General features: G+C 42.6%; 1 protein-coding gene across 1 annotated transcript in view; it reads right to left on the minus strand.

The window, feature by feature from the left end:
- The window catches only part of ELP1 (elongator acetyltransferase complex subunit 1), a 51666-nt gene that overhangs the window by 5406 nt on the left and 22234 nt on the right, over positions 1-24026 (minus strand). Inside the window, exons 18-34 of the mRNA XM_021691138.2 lie at positions 23713-23828; positions 23275-23348; positions 22458-22536; positions 22282-22361; positions 20777-20920; positions 20582-20667; positions 20150-20298; positions 18138-18261; positions 17127-17224; positions 15431-15632; positions 12663-12724; positions 6589-6651; positions 6146-6206; positions 4183-4296; positions 3580-3676; positions 2141-2268; positions 1523-1677 (exon numbers count right to left, since the gene is read on the minus strand). Of these exons, the coding sequence (XP_021546813.2) occupies positions 1523-1677; positions 2141-2268; positions 3580-3676; positions 4183-4296; positions 6146-6206; positions 6589-6651; positions 12663-12724; positions 15431-15632; positions 17127-17224; positions 18138-18261; positions 20150-20298; positions 20582-20667; positions 20777-20920; positions 22282-22361; positions 22458-22536; positions 23275-23348; positions 23713-23828 (1832 nt within the window). The remainder of the gene's footprint in view (positions 1-1522; positions 1678-2140; positions 2269-3579; positions 3677-4182; positions 4297-6145; positions 6207-6588; positions 6652-12662; positions 12725-15430; positions 15633-17126; positions 17225-18137; positions 18262-20149; positions 20299-20581; positions 20668-20776; positions 20921-22281; positions 22362-22457; positions 22537-23274; positions 23349-23712; positions 23829-24026) is intronic.

Below are 24026 nucleotides of genomic sequence, written 5' to 3' on the forward strand. Positions count from 1 at the left end.
AGTAAATTCAAATATTTGTGGGGTGCTGATTCTCAACTTTTATTTTTAAGGTATGCTATATGTACCTACATCACTACCCTCTTATCTAACCTTCAGAACATTCCAGTGAAATGTACAGGGAAGTATATCCCCATTTGTAACTGAGGAAATCGAGGCCCCAGTAGAGCTGCTATGTTTCTAACCAGTGAGCTCAATACCAGTCTCTCTCCAGGCTCCAAACCCACCCTTCTCTACAGTGCTTGTGATGCTGGGACTGGGAGCCTGAGAAAAATTCCGCCTTTGTCAGCTGGCTCGTTATGCAGACATCAGAGGAAGAGTGCAAGGCTGGAGGAAAAGGAATGTGCTCCTTCCTTTCACTCAACAGTTTTTTACCCTGGTAGCAGCCGTTCATTCCAGTTTACTTATTTCTCCACCCTTAGAGCTATCATGCCCCCTCAGAAGTACCACCACCAGATGGCTGGCACCCCTTCTCAGAGGGTCAAGAACCAGCTCAGCAGGGTCCCACCTCCAAGCTTCTAAAATATAGTAAACCCAAACTCTTCCTTTGTTCCCTCATAGTTACTATCTCAGCGTTCTTTCTCTGTGTTCCCCTTTTACCTTTCAGTTCTCCAATACTTGTTCAACCAGTTCCCTGTATTAAATTCTGTTACAATAACAGCTGTGGTTGTTTTCCTTAATGGACTGTGCCTGACACACCAGCCTTTCTGAATCAAAACAGAAACTCTTTAACAATCGGCCTCAGGTGTGAGAGACTGAGCAAAGTACACACAACAGATAACACATCAGAATTCTTGACAGGACACAACTGCCTTAAACATGAGCAGCAAAGCTCCTCCTAACAACAGAGTAGAAGTGACAAGTCAAATTTTCCATAAAACAAAAGAGAAAGCAATTGTCTACAAGGGTTACTTTTTTTGTTGTTGTTAAAGATTTTATTTATTTTAGAGAGAGAGAGAGAGAGAGAGAGCATGCAAGCGGAGGGAGGGGCAGAGGGAGACGGAGATGGAGACAGAGAATCTCAAGCAGACTCTGCTGAGCGCAGAGCCCGACGTAGGGCTCCATGCCACGACTCTGATATCATGACCTGAGCCGAAATCAAGAGTCAGATGCTTAACCAACTGAGCAACCCAGGGGCCTCTGTCTGGGTTACTTTAAAACACTCTGATACCATTCAACATCTGAACAGGGAGGTGAGAGGCCAACTCTGGCCCTAGCTCCCCACTTGCCCACTCCAATCTCACTGAAGGCAGGGGCAACAGTCTGACTTGCCCATCTTCTTCACGACAGCTGTTTCATGCGGAAAGGAGAAATAAAAGCAAACTTAACCTAGTCCAAGGTGTACTCAAATAGAAAATCTTCTTACAGACAGCTTAAACATAAGCCTAGGCTAATGTAACTATGGAATATTATGTTTTTAAGAAAAAGAAAATCTTTTGCTTTGACTTTTAAGAGTTCGTGTGAATGTAATAACCTGTGAAATGACTTTTAAAAAACGCACATTCTGTCTCTGAGGAAAACTTACAGGTGTAGCTGAATTCTGCTGGTGAGAGAGAGTCCAAATTTCTGGAAGTGACCTTTCCATCAGCTGGAGGGTATCTTCAAAGGCCTTCTGTAATTCCCTTCCTTGCTCATCAAACTCAAAGAGAAAGAGCACCTTTAAAATATGGTATACTTCATCTAAAGAGAAGAAATTTGAGAAAGTGGTTAACTTGGGTGCCCAGCTCCATTGCTAGGATCATAACACAGTTTCTTTCCCAAGCAAAAAAATATTTAATATCACCCTACAGTTGCCATGTCCCGCATTTTCTTCGGTCTCCCCAAATGCTGGAGTAATTCAACCTATCTACTACAAAAAGAAAAAGGAACACACTGGGGCCCAAGTAGGAAGCAGTGTCTTCATAATCCTTTTCCCTGGCTTTGATGCTAATGTCCCCCAGCAGGGCTGGGTGGGGGCCAGTGCAGGAAGGCTCCTAGGTCCCCAGCTGAGGGTGGTTCAGGAACGTGCCCTGAAATGACACTTCCTGCTGAAAGTTTCTGTCTTTCCTCAAGTTGGGAAAACTGTATCTTAATTATTTGCTAAACTCTGTGCTATCCATTTACTTTTTTTTTGTGGTAAGAATCATCAGTATTGAGAATATACCTTTCAATTTCTCAGTGCTCTGTACAACTTCACTGAGTGCCTCCAAAAGGGCCAGATCCTCCAGCGGACTCCCTTCTTTGAGGCTATGCTTCTTCCGCTCTGCTTTGCGGCGATTCTTAGATGATCGCCTGTTAGAAGACATTGGAAAGATGTTATAAAAGGGGATCTCTTTGCACTGAACAGATTAAAATGAATGTACCTGTTGGCCACAAACTTTCTGGGAACCCAGAGTCTACAGATGGTATGTATATGTAGGGGAAAATGGTAATGAGGTGTTGGGAGTGACAGCCAAAATAAATTGGGAAAGGCAAGTGTTACAGGCAGGAAATAATAAGGAAAACCCTAAGAAACAGTAGCTGGCCTTGAAATTTTAATTAAAATACAGAGTAAAATGAGGTTATATTTGATAATGACAGCTGGAACAACAGAACAACCAACTTAAATTTTGTAATGAAAAACAAGTTTAAAGTAAAATTTAAATAAGGAGACACAGACATAGCATTGGATGCTATGAAATTTGGATATAACAAAATATATATGAATCCTGTATCTTTCCTGCTCAAAGGTCTTTAATTACGCCACCTGTCTTGTCCTAACTGTGAAAAGCCCAGTTTCTAGCTGCCTCTCTTGCAGTTTCTGATCACCCCATATAACCTCAGAAATCTCTATTCTGAATTCCTAAAGCATGATTCAGTTTATTATTATTTTTTTTAAGATTTTATTTTTCAGAGAGAGCGAGCATGCACAGACACACACAAGTAGGGGGGACGGCAGGCAATGGGAGATGGAGAAGCAGGGAGCCCGATGCGGGGCTTGATCCCAGGACTCGGGGATCATGACCCAAGCTGAAGGCAGATGCTTAACCGACTGAGCCACCCAGGCATCCCGTCATGATTCAGTTTAAATACACAATCTTGCATTGTTTTATGCTTCCCAAGGATGACTATAGGCTCTTATAACTCACATCTCCTTAAAAGTTTTTGGTAACATCCACTACAACTAGCATATGGGTGTTGTGACCAAATGCTACACTGTGTAAGCATGATGACTTGTTTTACGTTAATAGCCTCTTCTAATCCTGACTTTGAACTGAAGATGCCTGATACTTTTTTTATAATCTTTTAATTTTTTCAGCACCCATACAATCCAGTCACCTAATATTTGTTAAATGAATAAAATCAGATGTCATAAAAATTGAGTACCAGTGTAAGGGCCTCGTGGGCACAAACACACAGTCCACGAAGCTGCAGCAGAAAAACATTTCAACACCAAGTCTAATTTCTTAGATACGTGGGGAAAGCCCTTGCACACCAAATCCTGGCCTTGAGCTCTGTTCTCTCTCTCCCCTGCACTGTCCTGATGAGAAACTGACCCCCTTACTTGCACTTTCTCCATATGCCCTGGGCCTGGCCAATGTGCTGAATAAACATGATACATACGCTGATATCCTGGAGTTGCTATGGGAATATTTGTCGCTCATGACACTGCTAGTTTCAGAGAAGAGGTCTGACTCTTGACCCTGGGGCACCTCATCATCTAGAAAAGAAGAACCAGACACAGAATGAAAACTCCCTGCTGATGTAGGTTTACCTTCGGTAGGGTAAGTGGACTAGAGTTAACCAGGGCATATCTGACGATGGATGAAAGTTATTATAAAGTAGATCTCAAAGTGAAATGAGATAATTATTATTAAATACAGTTATTCCTACCATACACCAGAGCACCAGTACCAAGGTTATTTTTTTCTTTTCTCTCCTTTCTGAAAGGAGAGAACCTTTGGAGGCAAGGAGGCTCATTTTGCTCTGCTTGGTGGGGGGTGCAGGGAATGTGTGGCAGAGCTCTTCCCATTCATGCTTGGTCCTGCCCCTAGCCCTCCCCAACACGCACAAACACAGACATACACAGCCCCTAAGGGTTTCACAGAGGCCTTAGATGTCCCCCAGCATGGTAATCACAGTGCAGGAGGCACAATAAGCAGCTAAGACAAAGTGTGATGTGTCCCCACCATGCCCAAGCGTCCATGTCTTCATGCAGACACTCACCCAGATTCACCTGCTGCGCCTGCTCCTTGAGCTCTCGAACCACCAATAAACGCTTTTTATGGCGACAGAATGTGGCTGTCTGAGAGTCCAGAAGTGCCATATAATTCTTCTGGGCTGGAGGTACAGATGGAAAATAATTTGAGCAAGATGTTTAAGTAAAGAGAAAAACTCAAAGGCAGTGAGGGAGTAAGAATTTAACAAAAAGAAACAGGTTACTAGGTTTTCCAAGCAAGATTTTTTTCCTTAATGAGAATTAACCTACATTGTTTTAAGAGAATGAACTACATGTTGAAATTTCGGATTTCAGAGTGCATTAACATCATCCTAGAACATTCTCTAGCACTAAATTAGTAACATCACCTGAAAAAAGACTAGGTACCCAAGAGCAGACCAGCAAAGAAAAGGAGTATACAAGGAAGCTGTTAACAAAAACAGGACAGTCACTGAGATGCTTCTGAAACATAGGTATTAGGCCTAGCAGATGAACAGTCAGCATTTTTCTAGGTGCTCATTAGGGGAGAAAATCCAAGCAAGAGACGGCTAGATGGATGCCTAGAGGGTCAGGATGGATGTTTTTAGTAACCAGTTAAGGGTACCTAGGTGAATGATATGAAAAGAATCCTCCCATGGTGTTAATGAGGATGGGGGAGGGGGATGCAGGCAGGGTAAGCATGTGAGTACATGTACACATCACAAAGGCCAGATCCTACTCACAGGGTAGACTGTGCTAAAAAAGGCAGAGCTTAAAACCAACCCCCCACTGCTGGAAATCTCTGTAAGCCAAACTGATGTCCTTCTCTTCCACTTTGCTTTTAAGGAGTCATAGTTATCACCCAAGTGTTCCAGAACTGGTAAAACTCACCTGGTTCAATATAAAAATATACCCTCCACTTAGATTTACCAACTGTAAACATTCTGCTTCCTGTTTCTCTCCATACACACACACAACTATTATTTTGTGGAAGCTTTTGAGAGTAGGTTGCAGATATGATCCTTCCCTCTTAAATACTTCAGAACATCTCTCTTAAGAATAAGGACATAGGGGCGCCTGGGTGGCTCAGTCGTTGGGCATCTGCCTTTGGCTCAGGTCGTGGTCCCAGGGTCCTGGGATTGAGCCCCGCATCGGGGTCCCTGCTCTGAGGGAAGCTTGCTTCTTCCTCTCCCACTCCCCCTGCTTGTGTTCCCTCTCTCACCGTGTCTCTCTGTCAAATAAATAAATAAAATCTTAAAAAAAAAAAAAAAAGTAAGGACATTATTATGATCTCATGGGTTGTGGGATCGAGCTCCGTGTCAGGCTCTGCACTCAGCAGTGAGCCTGCTTAAGATTTTCTCCCTCTGCCCCTTTCCGGACTCTCTAATAAATAAATAAATCTTCAAAAAAAAAAAAAAGAATAGGACATTATCTAACATAAGCACAATACAACTATTAAATGCAAGAAATCGGCCACTGACAAAATACTGTATTATCTAACACCTAGTTCATATTCAAGTTTACCAACTACTCCCAAATACAAAGACTGTTTTTTTTTTAAAAAGATTTTATTTATTTGACACAGAGAGAGAGAGAGTGCACACAAGCATGGGGAGCAGGAGAGGGAGAAGCAAACTCCCCGCTGAGCAGGGAGCCCAATGCGGGGCTCAATCCCAAAACCCTGAGATCATGACCTGAGCCGAAGGCAGACGCTTAACCAACTGAGCCACCCAGGCAGGCACCCCTACAAATATAAAGATTCTTAACCATATCTTATCACGTATTTTTAACATTCAAGTATTTTATATACTACCATTTGACAGTTTAGCATATTTAAAAATCCTGGTCAGAATTAAGTATTACACTCAGTGAAGAACTCTGATCAACTCTATGTAACACATGATTCAAGGATGTAATAACAGGGAGTATTCTTCTCTCTCACTTCCCCACCTCTACACTTCCAAATGTAGAATTCTGAGATGTAACCCTTACCTTCTAAAATGGAAGGCTTTATGTTGGTTTCTATTATATCTGGTCTGTTATATTTGTATACCTAAAAGGAAAAAGACAGTAATTTTAGGCAAGAAAACTGCAAGTCACTGTAGAGTTAAGACACTTGGAAGGAAATGGATGACTTTCAGAGGTCACCAGGTTATTTTCAAGAGGAGCAGGCCTCTACAAGCTAACGAACATTCAACTCATTTCAGTTAAAACCAGTAATATTTCACATTTACAAAACAGACTAATTCCAAACATCAAGAGTAAATTTTTTAAATGGTTTTAAAAATACTGCTTATCCTTAGGCCAGGAACCTAAACTATTTTGACTTGGTTTCGCTAGCCTCAGAAGACAAGGGATTCCCATTGACCCTGTCCGCCCTGCACTCTCGCTCTGCTGAGCACCTAACACAGGCAGGATTTTAAAAGTTCTCCTACCAGTCTCAGAGCTTCTTCCCAGGCAGCTCCTTCTAATAATAAGAGCACAGCTTCTTCGTAATCCTGACAAGGAAACATCAAGGAAGATAACAGGTAAACAGAACAAGCGTGTCAGATGCCACCATGACCAACTGCAAGGCTGCCTCAGAGTGGCCTCTCCTCCCGCCTCTCCCTTACGGTCCCAGTCCCTAGAATCATGTCTGGCCTCCAGTCCCTGCTCAGTAAACAGTGATGCAGAAGACAATGGGTGCGGTGGGGGGAAGGTACACATTCTGGAAATAACCACAGAACACATGGCATCATCTCCCTGCGGCCCTGAGCATCGAAACCCCCAGAGAGGCCTGACGGAAATGCCAACCGCCTCAGGTACACCACCCAGTTCGATTGGACAGGTTTAGGGGCTTTTAAACTTTTCTTTTTGCTCTTTAATGCTTTTTTTTCCCCCCTCCAACTTTTATTTTGAAACACTTCAAACCTACAGAAAACTGAGATATGAGGGTAATAAACACCTGCATATCCTAAGTCTTCAAGCATTTTGATATTTGTAGTCTTACCAGTAAAAATGTTTGAGCATGTACCGCAGTATGTAATTACTTAATGTACTCATAAAACATATAAAACAAAGCATTTTTACAGGTCCATTTCATGTTTATCTCTTAATACTCAAGTACAGTTGACATACAATGTTATTAAATCAGCTTCAGGCTTACAACACAGTGATCAGACAGCTCTGTACATTACTCAGTGCTCCCCATGGTGAGTACAGTCCTGGGAATCTGTCATCACACAACATGATTCCAGAATTACTGACTGTACTTCCCCAAGCTGTACTTTTCATTTCCATGACTTATTTATTTTATAACTAGAAGTTTGTGAAACTGGAAATAAGTGAAACAAAACACATTTTATTTATTTTTTTTAAAGGGGAGGCAGAGAGCTGAAACCAAGAGTCGACACTTAACCGACTGTGCCAGGCGCCCCTGTATTTCACCATTTTAAAATGTGTTTTGTGGTGCACCTGGGTGGCTCAGTCAGTTAAACGTCTGAGTTTTGTTTCGGCTCAGGTCATGATCTCAGGGTCATGAGATCGAGCCCCATGTCAGGCTCTGCGCTCAGAGTTTCCATTTCTCCTGAGTAGATACTTAGGAGTGGAACTGTTGGGTAATATGTTTATGTTGTGAATTTTTTTTTTTTAAGATTTTATTTATTCATTTGAGATAGAGAGAGCACAAGCAGGGAGAAAGACAGAGGGAGAGGGAGAAGCAGGCTTCCTGCTCAGCAGGGAGCCCAATGTGGGGCTCCATCCCAGGACCCTGGGATCATGACCTGAGCTGAAGTCAGACGCTTAACTGACTGAGCCACCCAGGCGCCCCATATGTTGGACTTTTTAAGGAACCATCAAACTGTTTCCCATAGGGGCTGTGCCATTTTACATTCACAGCAGCAATGTACGAGGGTTCTTATTTCTCCACATCCTTGCCAATTTTTCTTTTTTTTTTTATTAAAGCTATTCTAGTGGGTACTGTGGTTTTGATTTGCATTTCTTTAATGAACAATGAAGCTAAACAACTTTTCATGTGCTTGTTGGCCATTTTTATGTTTTCTTTCTTTTTTTTTTTTTTTTTAAGATTTTTTATCTATTTATTTGACAGAGAGCACAAGCAGGGGGAGTGGTAGGCAGAGGCAGAGGGAGAAGCAGGCTCTCTGCTGAGCAGGGAGGCCGATGTGGGGCTTGATCCCAGGACCCTGGGATCATGGCCTGAGCCAAAGGCAGACGCTTAACCGACTGAGCCACCCAGGCGCTCCCATTTGTATGTTTTCTTGAGAGAAATAGCTATTCAAGTCTTTTGGCCATTTTAAAAATGGGTTGTTTTGTCTTTTTGTTGTTAAGTTGTAAAATTTCTTCACATATTCTGGATATAACAAGAAAACTGTAAACCAGTATCGCTCATGGACAAATACAAAAATCCTCAAGAAAATTTTAGCAAACTGAATCCACCAATAATGAAAAAGGGTAATACATTATGACCAAGATGGGTTTAACCTAAGGAATGCAAGATTGGTTTAACATTCAAAGATCAATGTAATTCATCCTAGCACTGGTCTAAAACAGAATACCTTAGTTGAAAATGCATTTGACAAAATCCAATACCTCTTCACGATAAAAACTCTGAGAACCAAGAATAGAAAGGAATTTCCTCAACCCAAGAGGGCAAGGATTGGCAATTTTTTTCTGTAAAAGGCTAGATAGCAAATATTTTAGGCTTTGTGGTCAGACCATCTCTGTCACAACTCCTCAACTCTGAGGTTGTAGGTACAAAAACAACCACAGAATATATGTAAACAAATAGGTGTGGCTATGTTCCAGTAAAACTTTCTATAGATGGCCAGCTAGATTTGGCCCATAGACTATAGTTTCCCAACTCTAATGGCCCTACCAGGTTCTCACATCTATTAAAAAAACAATAGCATGGGGCACTGGGTGGCTCAGTCAGTTAAGCGTCTGCCTTCAGCTCAGGTCATGATCCCAGGGTCCTGGGATCGAGCCCCACATCTGGCTCCCTGCTGAGCAAGAAGCCTACTTCTCCCTCTCCCCCGTGCTCATGCTCTCTCTTACTATCTCTCTCTCTCTCTCAAATAAATAAAATCTTAAAAAAAAAAAAAAAGCAAACATCACACTTAATGGTGGAAGAGTGAATTTCCACCCTAATATCAGGAAAAAGACAAGGATGTCCACCAACCCTTACCATTTCTGTTCAATATTATACTGGAAAGTCCTAGCTAATACAGTAAGACTACAAAAAAATATAAAGGCATACCAATTGAAAAGATATAAAACAGTCTTTAGTCACAGAAGCCATGCTCATTAATATAGAAAATCCTAGAGAATTTACCCCCAACACTCCTAGAACTACTAAATAAGTTCACAGCAAGGTTGTAGGATATAAGGCCAACATACGAACAAAACTATATTTCTATTTACTAGCAACGAAAAATTGGAAGTGAAAAACAAAAAAATACTAGTCAAGTCTTAACATGACCCCAGCTCTGACCAACACCTTGGCTGCAGTCCTGTGAACGACCCTGAGCCAGAGACCCTAACTAAGCCCTGCCCAGATTCTTGACCCACAGAAACAAATAGGTGTTTTTCATTTGAAGCTAAGTTTTGAGGTAATTTGTTATGTATCTGTAGATAAGTAATTCATCCAGTGTACATGAGTACAGGAGCAACAGAGGTACTCACACATCACTGGTGGGAACACAAAACGATAGAGCCGCCGCCTCCTTATTAAGTTACGCATCCCACTTACCACGTGACCAGCATTCCCACTCAGAGGTATCTATCCAAGTGAAATGCAAGGATCTGTCCTCACAAAGACGTACTGAACCAGTTTATAGCTGCTTTATTCTAACCTTAAACCGAAAACAATCCAAATGTACATCAACTTGTGGATAGATCCACAAATCGTGACCTATTCATCAAACAAAATGCCACTGAGCAAAATAAAAAGGAATACAAAGATACACAATATGACATGGATGAATCGCAAAAGCATTATATGACTTCCAGTTTCCAGTCCAACACGCAAGGAACTTGGAAGACATCCCTCCATTGTAACAAGTAGAAAGCTGAGCAGACTCTCCTTTGATCCACTGGAGAACTGAGGTCATAGGGCAAACTGTTGCCCCCAAGACTGGAGAGACAGACAGGCAGACACAAAGAGCTACAACTTACCAGAACAGGGCAGAGACCCACAAGTAGAGATCTCTACCAGAACCAGTACTGGGGTAGGAAAATCTAAACTGTAAGTGACCAGTGGCTGAAGGATCACTGTGGACAAGGTTAGAGCTGAAAACTCTACAGACGTCCAGACTTAGGGAGCTCCTACACTTTTGTGAGTTTTTACCTCCTTGAGCCCTACCAGGTTCTCACAGTGAGTATCAGATGAAAATCTGCTTCCGACAAGAAGGGAAAAGTTGTCATTTTGAAAACGCCCAGAGCATGCTGCTCTTAACAAGGCCTGCAGTCAAGAGAAACAATTTTGCCAACGCCTAACTAAACTTGGTTTGACCAGGGCCTAATTAATGTGAGGGAAGAGAAATACCCAATTCCAGCTCCCCTGGCCTTCCTGTCCTACCTAAGAAGTGAAAAATCTGAGACGCACTGGTGAAATTCAAGGTCCAGGGACACAGGCTCACTAAAAGACTGAGACTTAATCATACGCCTGTAGAACACTTCTCCTCTCCCCACACCTTATCACCCTTCACCTCTTTATAGAATTTCCTTACACCCCATACTTCATGGTAGGCTTCCAACAAAAACTTGCACAAAGGACAAAAACCGTTTGAAGAGCCAGAGCAAGCAACAGAACAAGACTTAGACGTGGCAGGGATATTGAAATTACAAGGCCAGGAATTTAAAATCAGTATGATTACACCTGAAACTAATATGCCACTGTGTGTGAATTTTATTCCATTTAGAAAAAGAAAAAAAAGAGGTACGATTAATGTGCTGAATGCTCTAATGGAAACAGCAGACAACATGCAGGAACAGATGGGTAATGCAAGCAGAGAGATGAAAATTCTAAGAAAAAATTTTTTAAAAAATGTTAGAAAACAAAAGCATTATGTGAGTGAAAGAAGCCAGACTAAAAAACCACATACCAGATGGTTCCATTGATATAAAACTCTAGAAAAAGCAAAACTTAATGACAAAAAGCACATCAGTGTTTGGTAAGAGCTGAGAGTAGAGGGAGAAGACTCACTGCAAAAGGGGAAGCAGGAAACTTTTTGGGGTGTTACAAATGTTCTATTACCATGGTTGCAGTAGTGTGACATGGCCAGGAGCATTTGTCAAAACTCATCCAACTGTTAATTTAAAATTGGTAGATTTTATTATATGTAATGTATACCCAATTAAAGATATACAAATTATAAATATATAAATTAGACATATATATATGAACTAATCTTCATTTAAACAGAGAAAAAAGATGGTAGCATCTGATCCATTTAATTAACCATCTTAGATGGTGTATCTTTCTACTCTAGCCTTGTTATTATGCATATTTTATCCATTGATGTTTTCAGCTCAATCACCCAACGTAATTCTTGCTAGGATTTGTCAAATTTTAGTGATCTTCTTTCACTCACCCTTATTACATGAAAGATATGCAGGTAATTTAAAAGCACAATTATGTTATACAAATGTGCCTACTAGTAACAACTGTACAAAACACTCTCTCATCAAAGGCTAAAACTCTACAAGGCAGTAATCCCTGGTGTCAACTATGTCCTATTAGTCCATGGCCAGTGTCAGTGCGTGGTTTTTGTTGTTGTTTTGTTTTTTTGTTTTTTAATTTTTAAGATTTATTTATTTTAGAGGGAAAGCGAGTGGGGAAGGGGCAGAGAGAGAGAGAGAATCTCAGGCAGACGCCCCACTGAGCCCAGAGCCTGACGCAGGGCTCAAATTCACGACCTTGAGATCATGATCTGAGCCAAAATCAAGAGTTGGACACCCAACCGACTGAGCCACCCAGGCGCCCCATGTCAGTGCATAGTTTTATTATTTTCATAACAAATTCGACAATCGTATCAAAAGCTGGTAAAGGTACTCATCTTCATAATCTGCTGGAAAATTGGAACCCATCATACTGCCTGAGATAAAAGACACTTCCAACAGTAAGAATGGTTGTAAAAGCCAGAAAAGTATCTGAAGTTCAATCCCTTTGTTTTTAGAATGGTCCTTTCTCACTGTTTCTACTTGGCAAGTTAACATAAAAAGCACAACTCCCCTGAGATTTAATTTAGTACCTTCTACCAAGGTCAAACAACTAATGCCTATTGTGGTAGAGTTCTACCTTACAGAACATATTGTTTAGAGAACTAATTTTTTAGAAGTAAGTTAAATTTAGATTTCTAAGTCAGGTCAGCAAGAGGGAAGATCTGCAGAGCAAATACTGTCTCTGGACTTCCTAATTACCCCAAGTTCCTTTAATTTTCATGATCGGTGAGGTACAACCAGGAAGACCTTCCTTGTTGACTGAGTGGCTGAAGGGAGGAAATGAGGTTACCTGGGCATACTGTTCCAAGACTGTGGCTGCATCACTGTGCTTCCTCTGCTCAACCAGCTTTCCTGCAAAGATAATAAACACTTGACCATAGTTGGCTTGCTAAGAACAGGATCACCAAAACTCAAGTTGAAATGGTTTTTGGAGGTACTTTTCTTTTTTTTTTAAGATTTATTTATTTATTTGAGAGAAAGAGCAAGCATGCATGTGGGCACGCAAGTGGGAGGGGCAAAGAGAGGGGAGAGAATCTCAAGCTGACCCCACACTGAGCACAGATCCTAACACTCGGCTCTAGCTCACAACCCTGAGACCACAACCCAAGCCCAAACCAAGAGTCAGACGCCCAACCAACTACACCACCCAGGCACCCCTGGAGGTACTTTTTAAATAAAAACAGTCCCCTACAAATTGGAGACTAAGCTCTACTGTATACGTTCAAATAGAACAGCTTTAAAACAGCATTTTCCAAAGTGTTCCCTAAGACTGTAGGATAATAAAAGGCAATACCAAAAAACCATTCTTGGGTCAAGTAAGTTTGTGAAACATTGGGCATAACAACACTCAACAGATTCCTTTGCTGATATGCTCATTAATATATCTTTATTATGTATCAAACTATATACTTTGTGAATTTCTGTCAGGAAATAGGCAGGAATACCACGGAGTCCTATCTCAAATGGCAGTTACAATCTAAATTTAGCATAGAATGTGAAATCCATGTAGAGCCAAAATTAGCCATGAAAAAAAGCTTACAAAGGCACACATATGGGCAAATGACCTAGCATCTCCAGCTCCTCCATTTCTTCCTCAAATAGGAAGAGACTGCTGTTCTTTGGTTGAGCACTAAGATGAAGGTAGTTGGCTTACGGGTCATGCAGTGTCTTTAGATGCTCGAATGACTCAGCAGTGGAGATAATCATGCTTTGAGAGGCACACAGGACCTGAAGTTGACTACGGGGCTGGCAGACTCATGTCTCCCATCTCATGCAAACTCCAGTGCATATGATCCCTGACAAAAGCAGGTATAATCATCTCCATAATTTCAACAGCTATCTTTCTTTTCTTGTATAAACTGCCTAAGTTAAAGTGCACATGAAGTGACTCTGCCTTATAACTTTTCTCAACAATCTCTGACCACCACCTTCCCTACCATTTTTGCTAAACATTGGGGAGAACTGACTGTATACCGTACAGCATGACAAACAGCAAGCTAAGAGTTATAAAGAACGTAAGAGAAGATAATAGGCCCTAAGAACAGAGCTGGAAGGTATGAACTACAAAACATAAGTTTCTAGGGCACCTGGGTGGCTCAGTTGGTTAAGCGACTGCCTTCGGCTCAGGTCATGATCCTGGAGTCCCGGGATCGAGTCCCGCATCTGGCTCCCTGCTCGGCAGGGAGTCTGCTTCTCCCTCTGACCCTCCTCCCTCTCATGCTCTCTGTCTCTCATTCTCTCTCTCTCAAATAAATAAATAAAATCTTTAAAAAACAAAAAAAAACATAAGTTTCTAAAGCAGAAATAACAATGGAGCCAGAATAAATAACTAAAAGACCTAATATAGGGAATTCTCAAAAACTAAAGAGTTCACCATGGAAATGAAGACGCCTTGTAGAAGAGTCTACAGACCTAATAACCAGAAACGCCAGAAAAAGAAAAGTGATAACCTTACACATTTTTATGACCCAGAGAAAAAGGAAGAATGCAAATAGCTAAGGGGGACACATACATACATTTAACAGGATTTAATTTGGGATTTTTTCAGAACCGCATTTTCTTTGAAATCAAACAATATTTTTAAAACTCTTAAAACAGCAAGGGGGAGTGGGTGCCTGGGTGGCTCAGTCGGTTAAGCGACTGCCTTCGGCTCAGGTCATGATCCTGGAGTCCCCGGATCGAGTCCCGCATCGGGCTCCCTGCTCGGCAGGGAGTCTGCTTCTCCCTCTGACCCTCCCCCTTCTCACGCTCTCTCTCTCTCAAATAAATAAATAAAATCTTTAAAAAAAAAAAAAAACAGCAAGGGGAGAACATACAAGCACCGCTGAGAGGGCAGGGCGCCTATTCACCTCTTCTCCCAGGCCGTCCTTTAGCTCTCCTCCCTCTAAGGAGTCAGACTCTGATATAGGCTTGCCTCCGGTTCAGACGATCCCTAGACCGTGACACAGCTGAACAGCCTTTGCTCTCAGAATGCGTACATGTTTGGTTTTTTCTTTCACCTCATTTCTCATAAATGCTATTACGGTTCCCAACGATCTACTGTCTATACCTGAATGGCCACACTCCAAAACTCACGTTTACCTTCTGACAGGGCACATGGCCACACAGCTACTCTGCACTAGGAGGTAAGTTTTGGCAAATGAGATGGAACACAAGGAACAGTGTAACTAACTTCAAGGTCGCTTCCAACTTCAAGTGTTCTCCTACGGCTCTAGTTTTTCCCCCTTCCTAAGGCCTGGAATATGGGTATGGAGAAAATCCAGCTACAACCATCCGCCTGGGATGACAGAGCCACACAACAGAAGGACTTCTCAGTCCTTACCTGAGAGATACAAGCTTTCTTTATCATGCCACCGTATTTGGGGACTCTCACTGTAGCAGTTTAACCTTTACTTAAATAAACCATTCTAAATTATCTAATTTTTATTAGTGAATATGAGATAGTCTCAAGGTATGCTGTCCTAAATTTACTTGCAAAATTGCCAAAGAAAGGAAGAAACAAAAAATCCTCTGGGAGAGTCCTCCCTTTAGAGGACCTAAACCACCACCCACGCTCACCTGCCAGAGTTCTGCCGAGGCCAGCCAGCTGGTCTTTGGTCAGGTCCAGCTGGGCCGCCGTGCAGACAGCTTGCCGCCAGCTACCACTAGCCAGAAAGGCATCGAGCGCTTTCTCGTGGGCGCCACAGCGGGCCAACACAAGCCCAGCTGGCTCGAAGAGGCGCTCCTGTGTCAGGTGCTCCCCGTAAGCAATGCTGATATCCTGTGGCAAGAGGAGACGGAGGCTTGGTGAGGAAAGGCAACAGTCATTTCTTAACCTCCGGTGTAGGCTGTCTCAGCCACTACGTTTGAAAGTCTCTTGAATTACTCAGAAATATCCCGTGGTTAATCAGTGAACTCATTCTTCCACTCAAAACCTTACTGAGGATGTGCCATGTATTGACACAGCAGATCATTACTGAGTACTCTTAAGGGCAGTGGGACTCACATAGCGATGCAGAAAATAAAAACAGGCAAAATCCCAAACAATAACAAGAATCACCACCAAGTTCCTGCTCTTGTGGCAACAGGCTTACAAACACAGGAAGGCCTGTGACGTCGTGATAAAAGGAGAGTGACGGGAGTGCTATTTCAGAGGGCTGTGAGGAGAACCAGCCATGTGAAGGGTTATGGCACAGTAATCCAGGCCGAGAGCTAGAGAGAGCACCGTGGCCATCTGGCAGAAATGTGTACGGAATACACAGGACGAAATAACAAGAAGGCTGGTGTGAGTGGAGAAGAGAGCGAGCCCGGGAGAGAGGAAGAGACCGTGAAAATGAGCGCAAAGAGGCAGCCATTGGCCAAATTCTCTATCCGCAGGCTCAACATCAGGCAGGGACACAGAGCGGAACACAAGACACAGCCCCTGCCCTTAAGCGGCCCGTGGCCAGCAAGGAAAACAAATCAGTGCGGTGGCAGGTGGTTACGTGCCGTCACTGAGGTGAGAAGGGGGATCTGGGAGCTCAGGGTGGCACCTCGCCCAGGAACAGCTTTCCAGCAGAGGAGACCAAGAGTTAAAAGACAAGTGGGCCTAAAGGTAGGGGCAAGGAGAGGCCTGGAAGAAGCAGCCGATGCTAAGGGAGCAGGCGGGGGCCAGAGCAGAGCCGCGGGCGAACTGCAGAGGGCAGGGAGAGCGGCGGGGATGAGTAGTGGTTGCGGGGATGAGTAGTGGTTACGGGCCCAGGCTCCGGGGTCAGACAGCCTGGGCTCCACATCCCAGGCCGGCGCTTCACACTCCAGAGTCTGAGGCAAGTTGTTTCCTCATCTGTTTACCCAATCAGGTTGTCATGAGAATCACAGAATACATTTAGCAGATATCTGGCATGTAAGAACTAAACAGATGTCTGTTTAAACAAACAACTGAACTGCATCCCTTTCTTCTGAACTACATGAGAAAGATCTACATGCTTCAGGACGATCAGTCATGTGACAGCAAGGCTGGGCTGGAGCAAGGGGTGGGACAGAAGCCGGGAACCCCAGGGAGAAGCTGCCATGGTATTCATGATGAGGAATGGGGGACAACTCCTAGCCTTCCAGCCTGGGCACTTTCTTCAGAACAAGAGCAGGTCAGGGCCATTCTCCCAGATAAGAGCTCAGGACGAGGTGACTTCGTTTGAAGATAAACCTTGAGGCCAAGAATGGCATTATGGACTCGGGATCCTTCCCCCTGCCAGCTAACGCACAAAGTCAGAAGAGCCTCATTTCGCACACCACTCACCTTGTACTGCTGCGAGTCTGACGGATATAACTTCAGAGCTTCCTTATACAAGTTTTTATCTTTTACTAAGTTTAAGCATTCTGGGAAGTATTCAGGTCCTGAGGAATAAGATTCATACACACACAAGTTTAAGACTTTGGAAGCGTAATGAATTTCACTTGTACCAGTGGTCCCTACACAAAATCAACAAGGGACCTTTGTAAGACCTGCAGAATCAGAGTATCAGGAGTAACAGAATCCAGGAATTCTAATTTTAGCAAAGCACCCCAGCATATGTGAGGTATGAGAAACACAGGTTGAGATCAGAGTTCCATGTAAAAGGATGCTTTACACACTAGCCCTGATAAATGACTCTCCAACCTTCTGTCTGCTCAGCCTCCTTCATTAGAATCAGCTGGGGAGCTTATCGCCTATGCAGATACCAGAGTCCCAGCCCAGCCCAGCTCAATCAGATTCTCCAAAGCAGCTTACTAACACCCAGGTAACTTATCTCCATCCTAGCTCTCTGGAGAGAACTGCACCTGCTAAAGCCAGAAACTCCAGCAGGGGACAGGCACGGGGTGAAGCGGAACAACGTGAACCGTGCTCGTCCTAGTCCGTCGCTACCACGTACACCTGTGTCCTTCTGGGAACTGTCGGTGCGCATGGCCGCTCCCTCCAGACAAGCTACGTTTCCCTCGGGTGTTGGCAAACACCAGGGGAGAAGAGTGCATTATCAAACAATTTTCATTCTGAGATACTGAAATGAATTTACGAGGTGATTATTCTTAACCCAAAAAGGATCTGCTCTATTTTTTTAAGTTAGGGAGCTCCTCCAATTCATTAAAAGTCATTTGCTTTGCCTTCAGCTTTTCAGATCATATGATAAAAGAAGGTGCACATACATAACTGTTAAAATTTCCAGGAGTGGAAACTGAAATCAGTCTATATCTAAACTAACACTTTAATTTACCCTGCCTAGCTCCAAAGAAGACCTGAAGCAGAAATAAACATACTAATCCTCACACTTACCACATTTGCTGAGGTGGCCAATGGCTTTTTCATATCGTTTCAGGTATTTGTCTATGGTGAACCGCTGATAATTGGTTTCCATTTTCTTAAGTGTATTAAGAAATGGAAGATATTCTTTGGGATCCTAAAAAAAAACAAAAAATAAAAAACACCAATAGGAGATCTTTATTGCTTATGATTACATTTATTTATAACAATACAAATAACAATTACAACAATCAATAAACCCAAAGCTACATAATGTTTAAAATACGTACTATATTAGTATATTATACATATTGTATAACTATATAAAATGAAACAACATATAACCAGTTGGGTGAAATTGCTTTAACGTATAGGTGAGGTGTTGTTTTGAGAATAATGATGACGATCTCCTATGCAATTTCACAAGAGCCACTTATTTCAGAGGCTAATAAGGAAAACAAGGTCAATCTAGAAGATACTCAACAAATGCATCCAAGTTTCTCCAGAAGTGCATCACATGCCCTCCCTCTGCCAGTTTTTTTTTTCCAAAAGATTTCTTTAGAGAGAAAGAGAGAACACGCATGCACCCATGTACGTGCAAGGGGGAGGGAGAGAGAATCCCAAGCAGACTCTGTGCTGAGCATGGAGGTGGACGTGGGGCTCGATCCCAGGACCCTGAGATCATGACCTGAGCTGGAATCAAGAGTCGGATATTTAACTGACTGAGCCACCCCGGCATCCCACCCTCCAGCAAGTTTTAAAACAAAGGTAAAATTGTACTGAGTTAAAGACAAAACTCTAAGACCCTGCCAACTAAGATTTTATTAGCACTGATTGTCTGCAGCTCTGTGCCATGCCCCAGAAATTGTTTTCTTTCTAAAGAACAGATGCTCCCTGTTCTTAATACAGTTTCACTGAGCAGACAGGATAAATACACATAAGAACAATCTAGAAAAAAAAGAAAGCCCAAAGGAAAAAATAATTAAATACTCAGGCATGTAATATAGAGAACTACAGGCCAAAGTGTTCAATCAACAAACATTTAGTAAGAATTTGCTATGTATAAAAAATACAACCAAGCCTTACCCCCAGGAGACCTACCACCTAGAAGAGGAGCTAGAATGATATGCAGGGGTAGGCACTGGGTGCAGTGGAAGCACTATGTGGCCCACCTCATCCAGTCCCCACGTGGCGGGCAGGGAGGCAAGAATGGAGCACTGGCAAGAGGCTACCTTGGCCTCCTTTGCCTTAGACGAGTGATAATTAGCTTGGCGAATGGAGAGGTGGAGAGTGGTGAAGGGAAGCAGAAGTAGCGCTACCTGCAGAAGGGGTGAGGGGGTGTGGCGGCTGGCGGGGGGCGGGGTACAAAACCACTACAGGCTGAGCAAAAGGAACAATATCAAGAGACAAGCACAGACAGATACACAGAGACCACATCCTGGGGGCAGGGGCTTAAGCAATATGATGGCTTCTGAACTTTATCCTAGGGGCAATGGAGAGCCCATGAAGGATTTTAAGTAAAAGAATGAAGGATCAAAATTTTGTTTTTGGAAAGATCACTCTGGCAAGAACAAGGAGAGGGATGACAGGATGAAACTAAGGCTGCAGAAACTAGACCAGATCAGGGGTGCCCAGACTTTCCAACTGCAGCATGCTAAGGTGGGACGAGAGGCCCCAAGCCTTCCTATTCTCCGTGTTCCCACTTTCCAGCCCCATAACAAGGAACTGGACGGGAATCTGAATCATTTGCTCTATTTCCTTTACAAGAGGAGAGTTCCTTCACACATATGACCATAATCTTACAAATAACCAAGTAACTTGATTTCACTTGTTCCACCTGGCATTCCAAACACTTTGGTCAGCCCTGAACTCTGACAGAGATGGGGCTTAGAGGCAGGCGTCCGGGAAACGCCCAGCCCTACCCCCAGGCCTGTACTCGCTATATTCATGTCAGCAAGACCCAGCGCTGCCGGGGACAGGGTTTCATACTGCCATGACTGCAGAAGCAAGACCCGAAAGGCCATTAAAGTAGTGACTGCACCTACCTTCTGTGACTTCTCAGCTACCATGAGGACCAAATCAAAGTCATAGGTCCCGAGAGAATGATCATATAACTCATTAACATCTACCAGAAGCAGCAGATACTTCAGGGCCTCTTCAGCACTCACAGCATCAGGAACAGGTGGAGTACTGCCTGTCAGTGTGTAAGAAAACAAAACACAACAAAGCCGTTTGGGGAAAAAACCGACGTCTCTGGCAACACAACCAAAAAGACAAAGTGATTTTCTTGACAGAATTGGATGCCATAGGACTTCTTCTGTACATGTTTTGTAGGGCAGTGCTCAAAAAAAACGGACACAGGTCTTAAAATGGCAACCCAAAAGCCCCACACTGTGTGATGGGGCACTGATCGTGGTCAGTGAGCTCCCCAGAAGCCTGGAAGGCTGGTGACACACTGTCTATGAACGGGTCTCTACCTTGAAGCTCGTGTACCTTCTGCAGCACAATCTCCAGCTCTGGGGCTGTTTTCTTCACGTGAGAGGTGAGTATGGACAGGCAGTACCTACGGTGGTAAGTGGAGAACCCCAGAATGAGAAGGATGAACAAGCTGAGTAAGGACAAGAGTACACTTCGGTGACTCAAGAGATGCCAACTAATGACAGCGCACATACTTGTGGGGGTTTATGCTCTCCATGGCTGCTCTCAGAGCGTCACAGACAAGGTCTACTTTTTTCCCATCAGGATCCTTGGACGGCTGGACAGTGTTAGTGCTGGTAACTGGTGGAGGATACATGGTCTTTGTAACATCCTCTTCCCTAAGAACAAGTCATTAAGAGGTCACTTACTGAACACGTGTCCCAGCTGCCAAATGATGAACATCTATCCAGGCAGGCTGAGGAGGGAATAAAAATGGCTTTTGGACAACAGATTCATCATATTCACATAAGGTGAAAAATGAAACAAACTGAGAAATGAAAACATTTTCATATAAGACTTGTCCAGTGATGTTATAGATGTTTTATTCATATTAGCCCCAAACTGGGTACAGACAGATGTCCAACTCCAAGGGAACAAATAAACAAATTGTAGCATATCTGCACTAGGGCACACTACTGAGGGGTAAACACGAAGGAACTAGTGATACCAGTATAGTATCTCAAGGTAATATGCTGAGTGAGAGCAGCCTAACTTACACCGAAGAGTAAATACTATATGCTTCCGCTTCAAGGTCAACAGGCAAAACTCATCTATGGTAAAAAACTCACAACAGTGATTGCCTAGGGAGTGGGGACAGGACTGACTGACATGAGGTTTGGAGGAACTTTCTGAGGTGAAGGAAATGTTCTCTATCTCAATAGAGGTCTGGGTTACACATTGGTCAGAACTCACTGAATAGTGCATTTATGATTTATGCATTTCACCACATGTGAATCTGACCCACAGAGAATGCACTCTAGTCAGCGTTCTACGAAGTGAAATACTGAGACATAAACTGGACTGAAGGCTACAATTAACTTAAAATTTGCCTTAAAAAAGACGAATGGAGGGGCGCCTAGGTGGCTCAGATGGTTAAGCGTCTGCCTTAGGCTCAGGTCATGATCCTGGGGTCCTGGGATTGAGCCCCACGTCTGGCTCCTGGCTCGGCGGGGAGCCTGCTTCTCCCTCTCCCTCTGCTCATATTCTCTCTCTCTGTATCTCTGTCTCTAATGAATAAATAAAATCTTAAAAAAAAAAAGATGAATGATGGATGGATAGATGGTACATCGTGACAAAGCAAATATAGGAAAATATATACTAGAGAGTCTAGATGGTGGTACAGGATGCTAACTGGAAGGCTTTTCTTATATGTTTAAAATGTTTTCTTAAGTTGGAAAAAAGTCATTGCAGAAAAACATACCATTTGATTTCAATTTCCTAAGACAAATAGTCTTATATATACACCTAGAAATAGTCAATTATAATTCTAAATGACATGTTTTCAAGTCTTAGTTTTAAATAGGCTGTTTTTAAAAAGAGAAAAGGGCAAAAATCTATTACAGGTGGCATCTGAGAATTATAGTGATAAAAAAAATACCAAACACAAAGTTAATTTTTCTCCTTTAGCTATTTATCTGTTTGATTTCCTAAACTAGATAAATTATGGATATGATACTCAGGAATTATTCAAAATACTTACTTCAATTCTGTGAAAAACAAATTAATATGATTTACAGAATCTATCTGTCTTATGAAGGTTTCCACATTTTCAAGAAACACCTACCCAAAAAAAAAAAAGGACAAAAAATTTTAGTTCCAATCACATAGGATCAAGTCTAAGGTAAGCTGGAGTTAGTATCAGATTTAGAAAGTTACCTTAGGGTTGTGGTCATGAATCAGATTTAGATTAATTCTCAGTTTCCTCATGCATTCAAATGCTTCCTTAAACATCAGTCTGTGAAGAGGCAGAGAGAATGGATGGAAAGGTCATTTTACAAAAACTAAACTCCCTGGATCCAACACCATTATTATGATATAAACCAGTTATAATTAGATTATAATCCAAATGCCAAACAACTACTACTGGATTTCTACTCTCAACTCACAGAATGAAAAATCAGGTACCAGATTCGCTTGCCTTCGTAAAAGATGGAACTTAGTCACCACGGCAGTCTGAGGACTATACCCCCACATACACATGACCAAAAATCATCACCGAACTTAGGTCTACTTTCTCTTTAACAAAATGCTAATAAAGACAAAGTTTCCCCAAAATAAACTGACAATGGACCATTTCCTTCACAACAGTGGCTCAGGCATTTTTGGGTCACAGGCTCCTCTGTACATCTGCCAAAAGCCTTAGGCCTTCTGCCCGAATAAATACACACAGACACAGTCTGGTGCAATTTCCCTGGGTTCACAGAGCATCTAAAACCTATACGGATCCCCTCAGGCTAGGAAACCCTGTCTTGTATGATGCGTTTCATGATTCTTTCTACTAAGAATATTTACCAGACTAGGTAATTATTAAAATCAAAGTGTAGGAGGAAAAAAAGCCTCTGAGAATCTGATTGAAGACATGTGTATTACAGGTTTTCCATACTTCTAAGTTTTAAAAACTTCAATAGAATACTTACTATCTTCACATATAAGTCATAACAACAAGCAAACTAGTCATATACATGGTTCTTACTTGTCCAGCCACTTCCGAATCTGAGCTAAAACCAGAGCTTGATGATGAACAACTTCTAAGTTTCCCCTTGGCATCTTAAATAAATCAGAACAATGTTTTTAATTAAATAGAAAAAATTTAAATACCCAGGATACACAACTTCACCTAACTCAACTCTTCACAGAGAACTACCATGATCCTGTAAAATGAGCACACTTCCAGCAGAATCTAGCTGTGCTCAGTATTTATTTTTATTTCCCAGAGAAGCTGCGCTTCCAGCCTTGCTGGGCACAGCCTGTATGAGCACTCCTTTGTATAAAGCTAATGGAGAACCTAGCAAGGAATGGCTTATAATAAACTGCTACAAATGATAAGAAGGCCTAAAATACAATCCGCAAGAATTGTTTTGTATTGACAGCCTAACGACAATCAGAAACATAGCCTGAAAAATCAGCTTACCTGTAATATAAGCTTTGTGTCCTGGGGAACAACGGTGACAATACGTGAACCCCTCTCCACCTTCCGCAGAGACTCCCCTTTAGACAGATGGCTGATGCTCAGACCTGCATGTAATGCTAAAGACACCACTGGCTAAGCCATAAGAATCACTGTCATGATAAGACACTTGCCATTAACTGAGGTCAAAACTGAACATACGATCCAAAATAGAAGAAAGCAGGGTCGCCTGGGTGGCTCAGTCGGTTAAGCGTCTGCCTTCGGCTCAGGTCATGATCCCAAGGTCCTGGGATGGAGCCCCGCATGAAGCTCCCTGC

The sequence above is a fragment of the Neomonachus schauinslandi genome, chromosome 13 (genome assembly GCF_002201575.2).
Source record: "Neomonachus schauinslandi chromosome 13, ASM220157v2, whole genome shotgun sequence".
Lineage (NCBI taxonomy): Eukaryota > Metazoa > Chordata > Mammalia > Carnivora > Phocidae > Neomonachus > Neomonachus schauinslandi.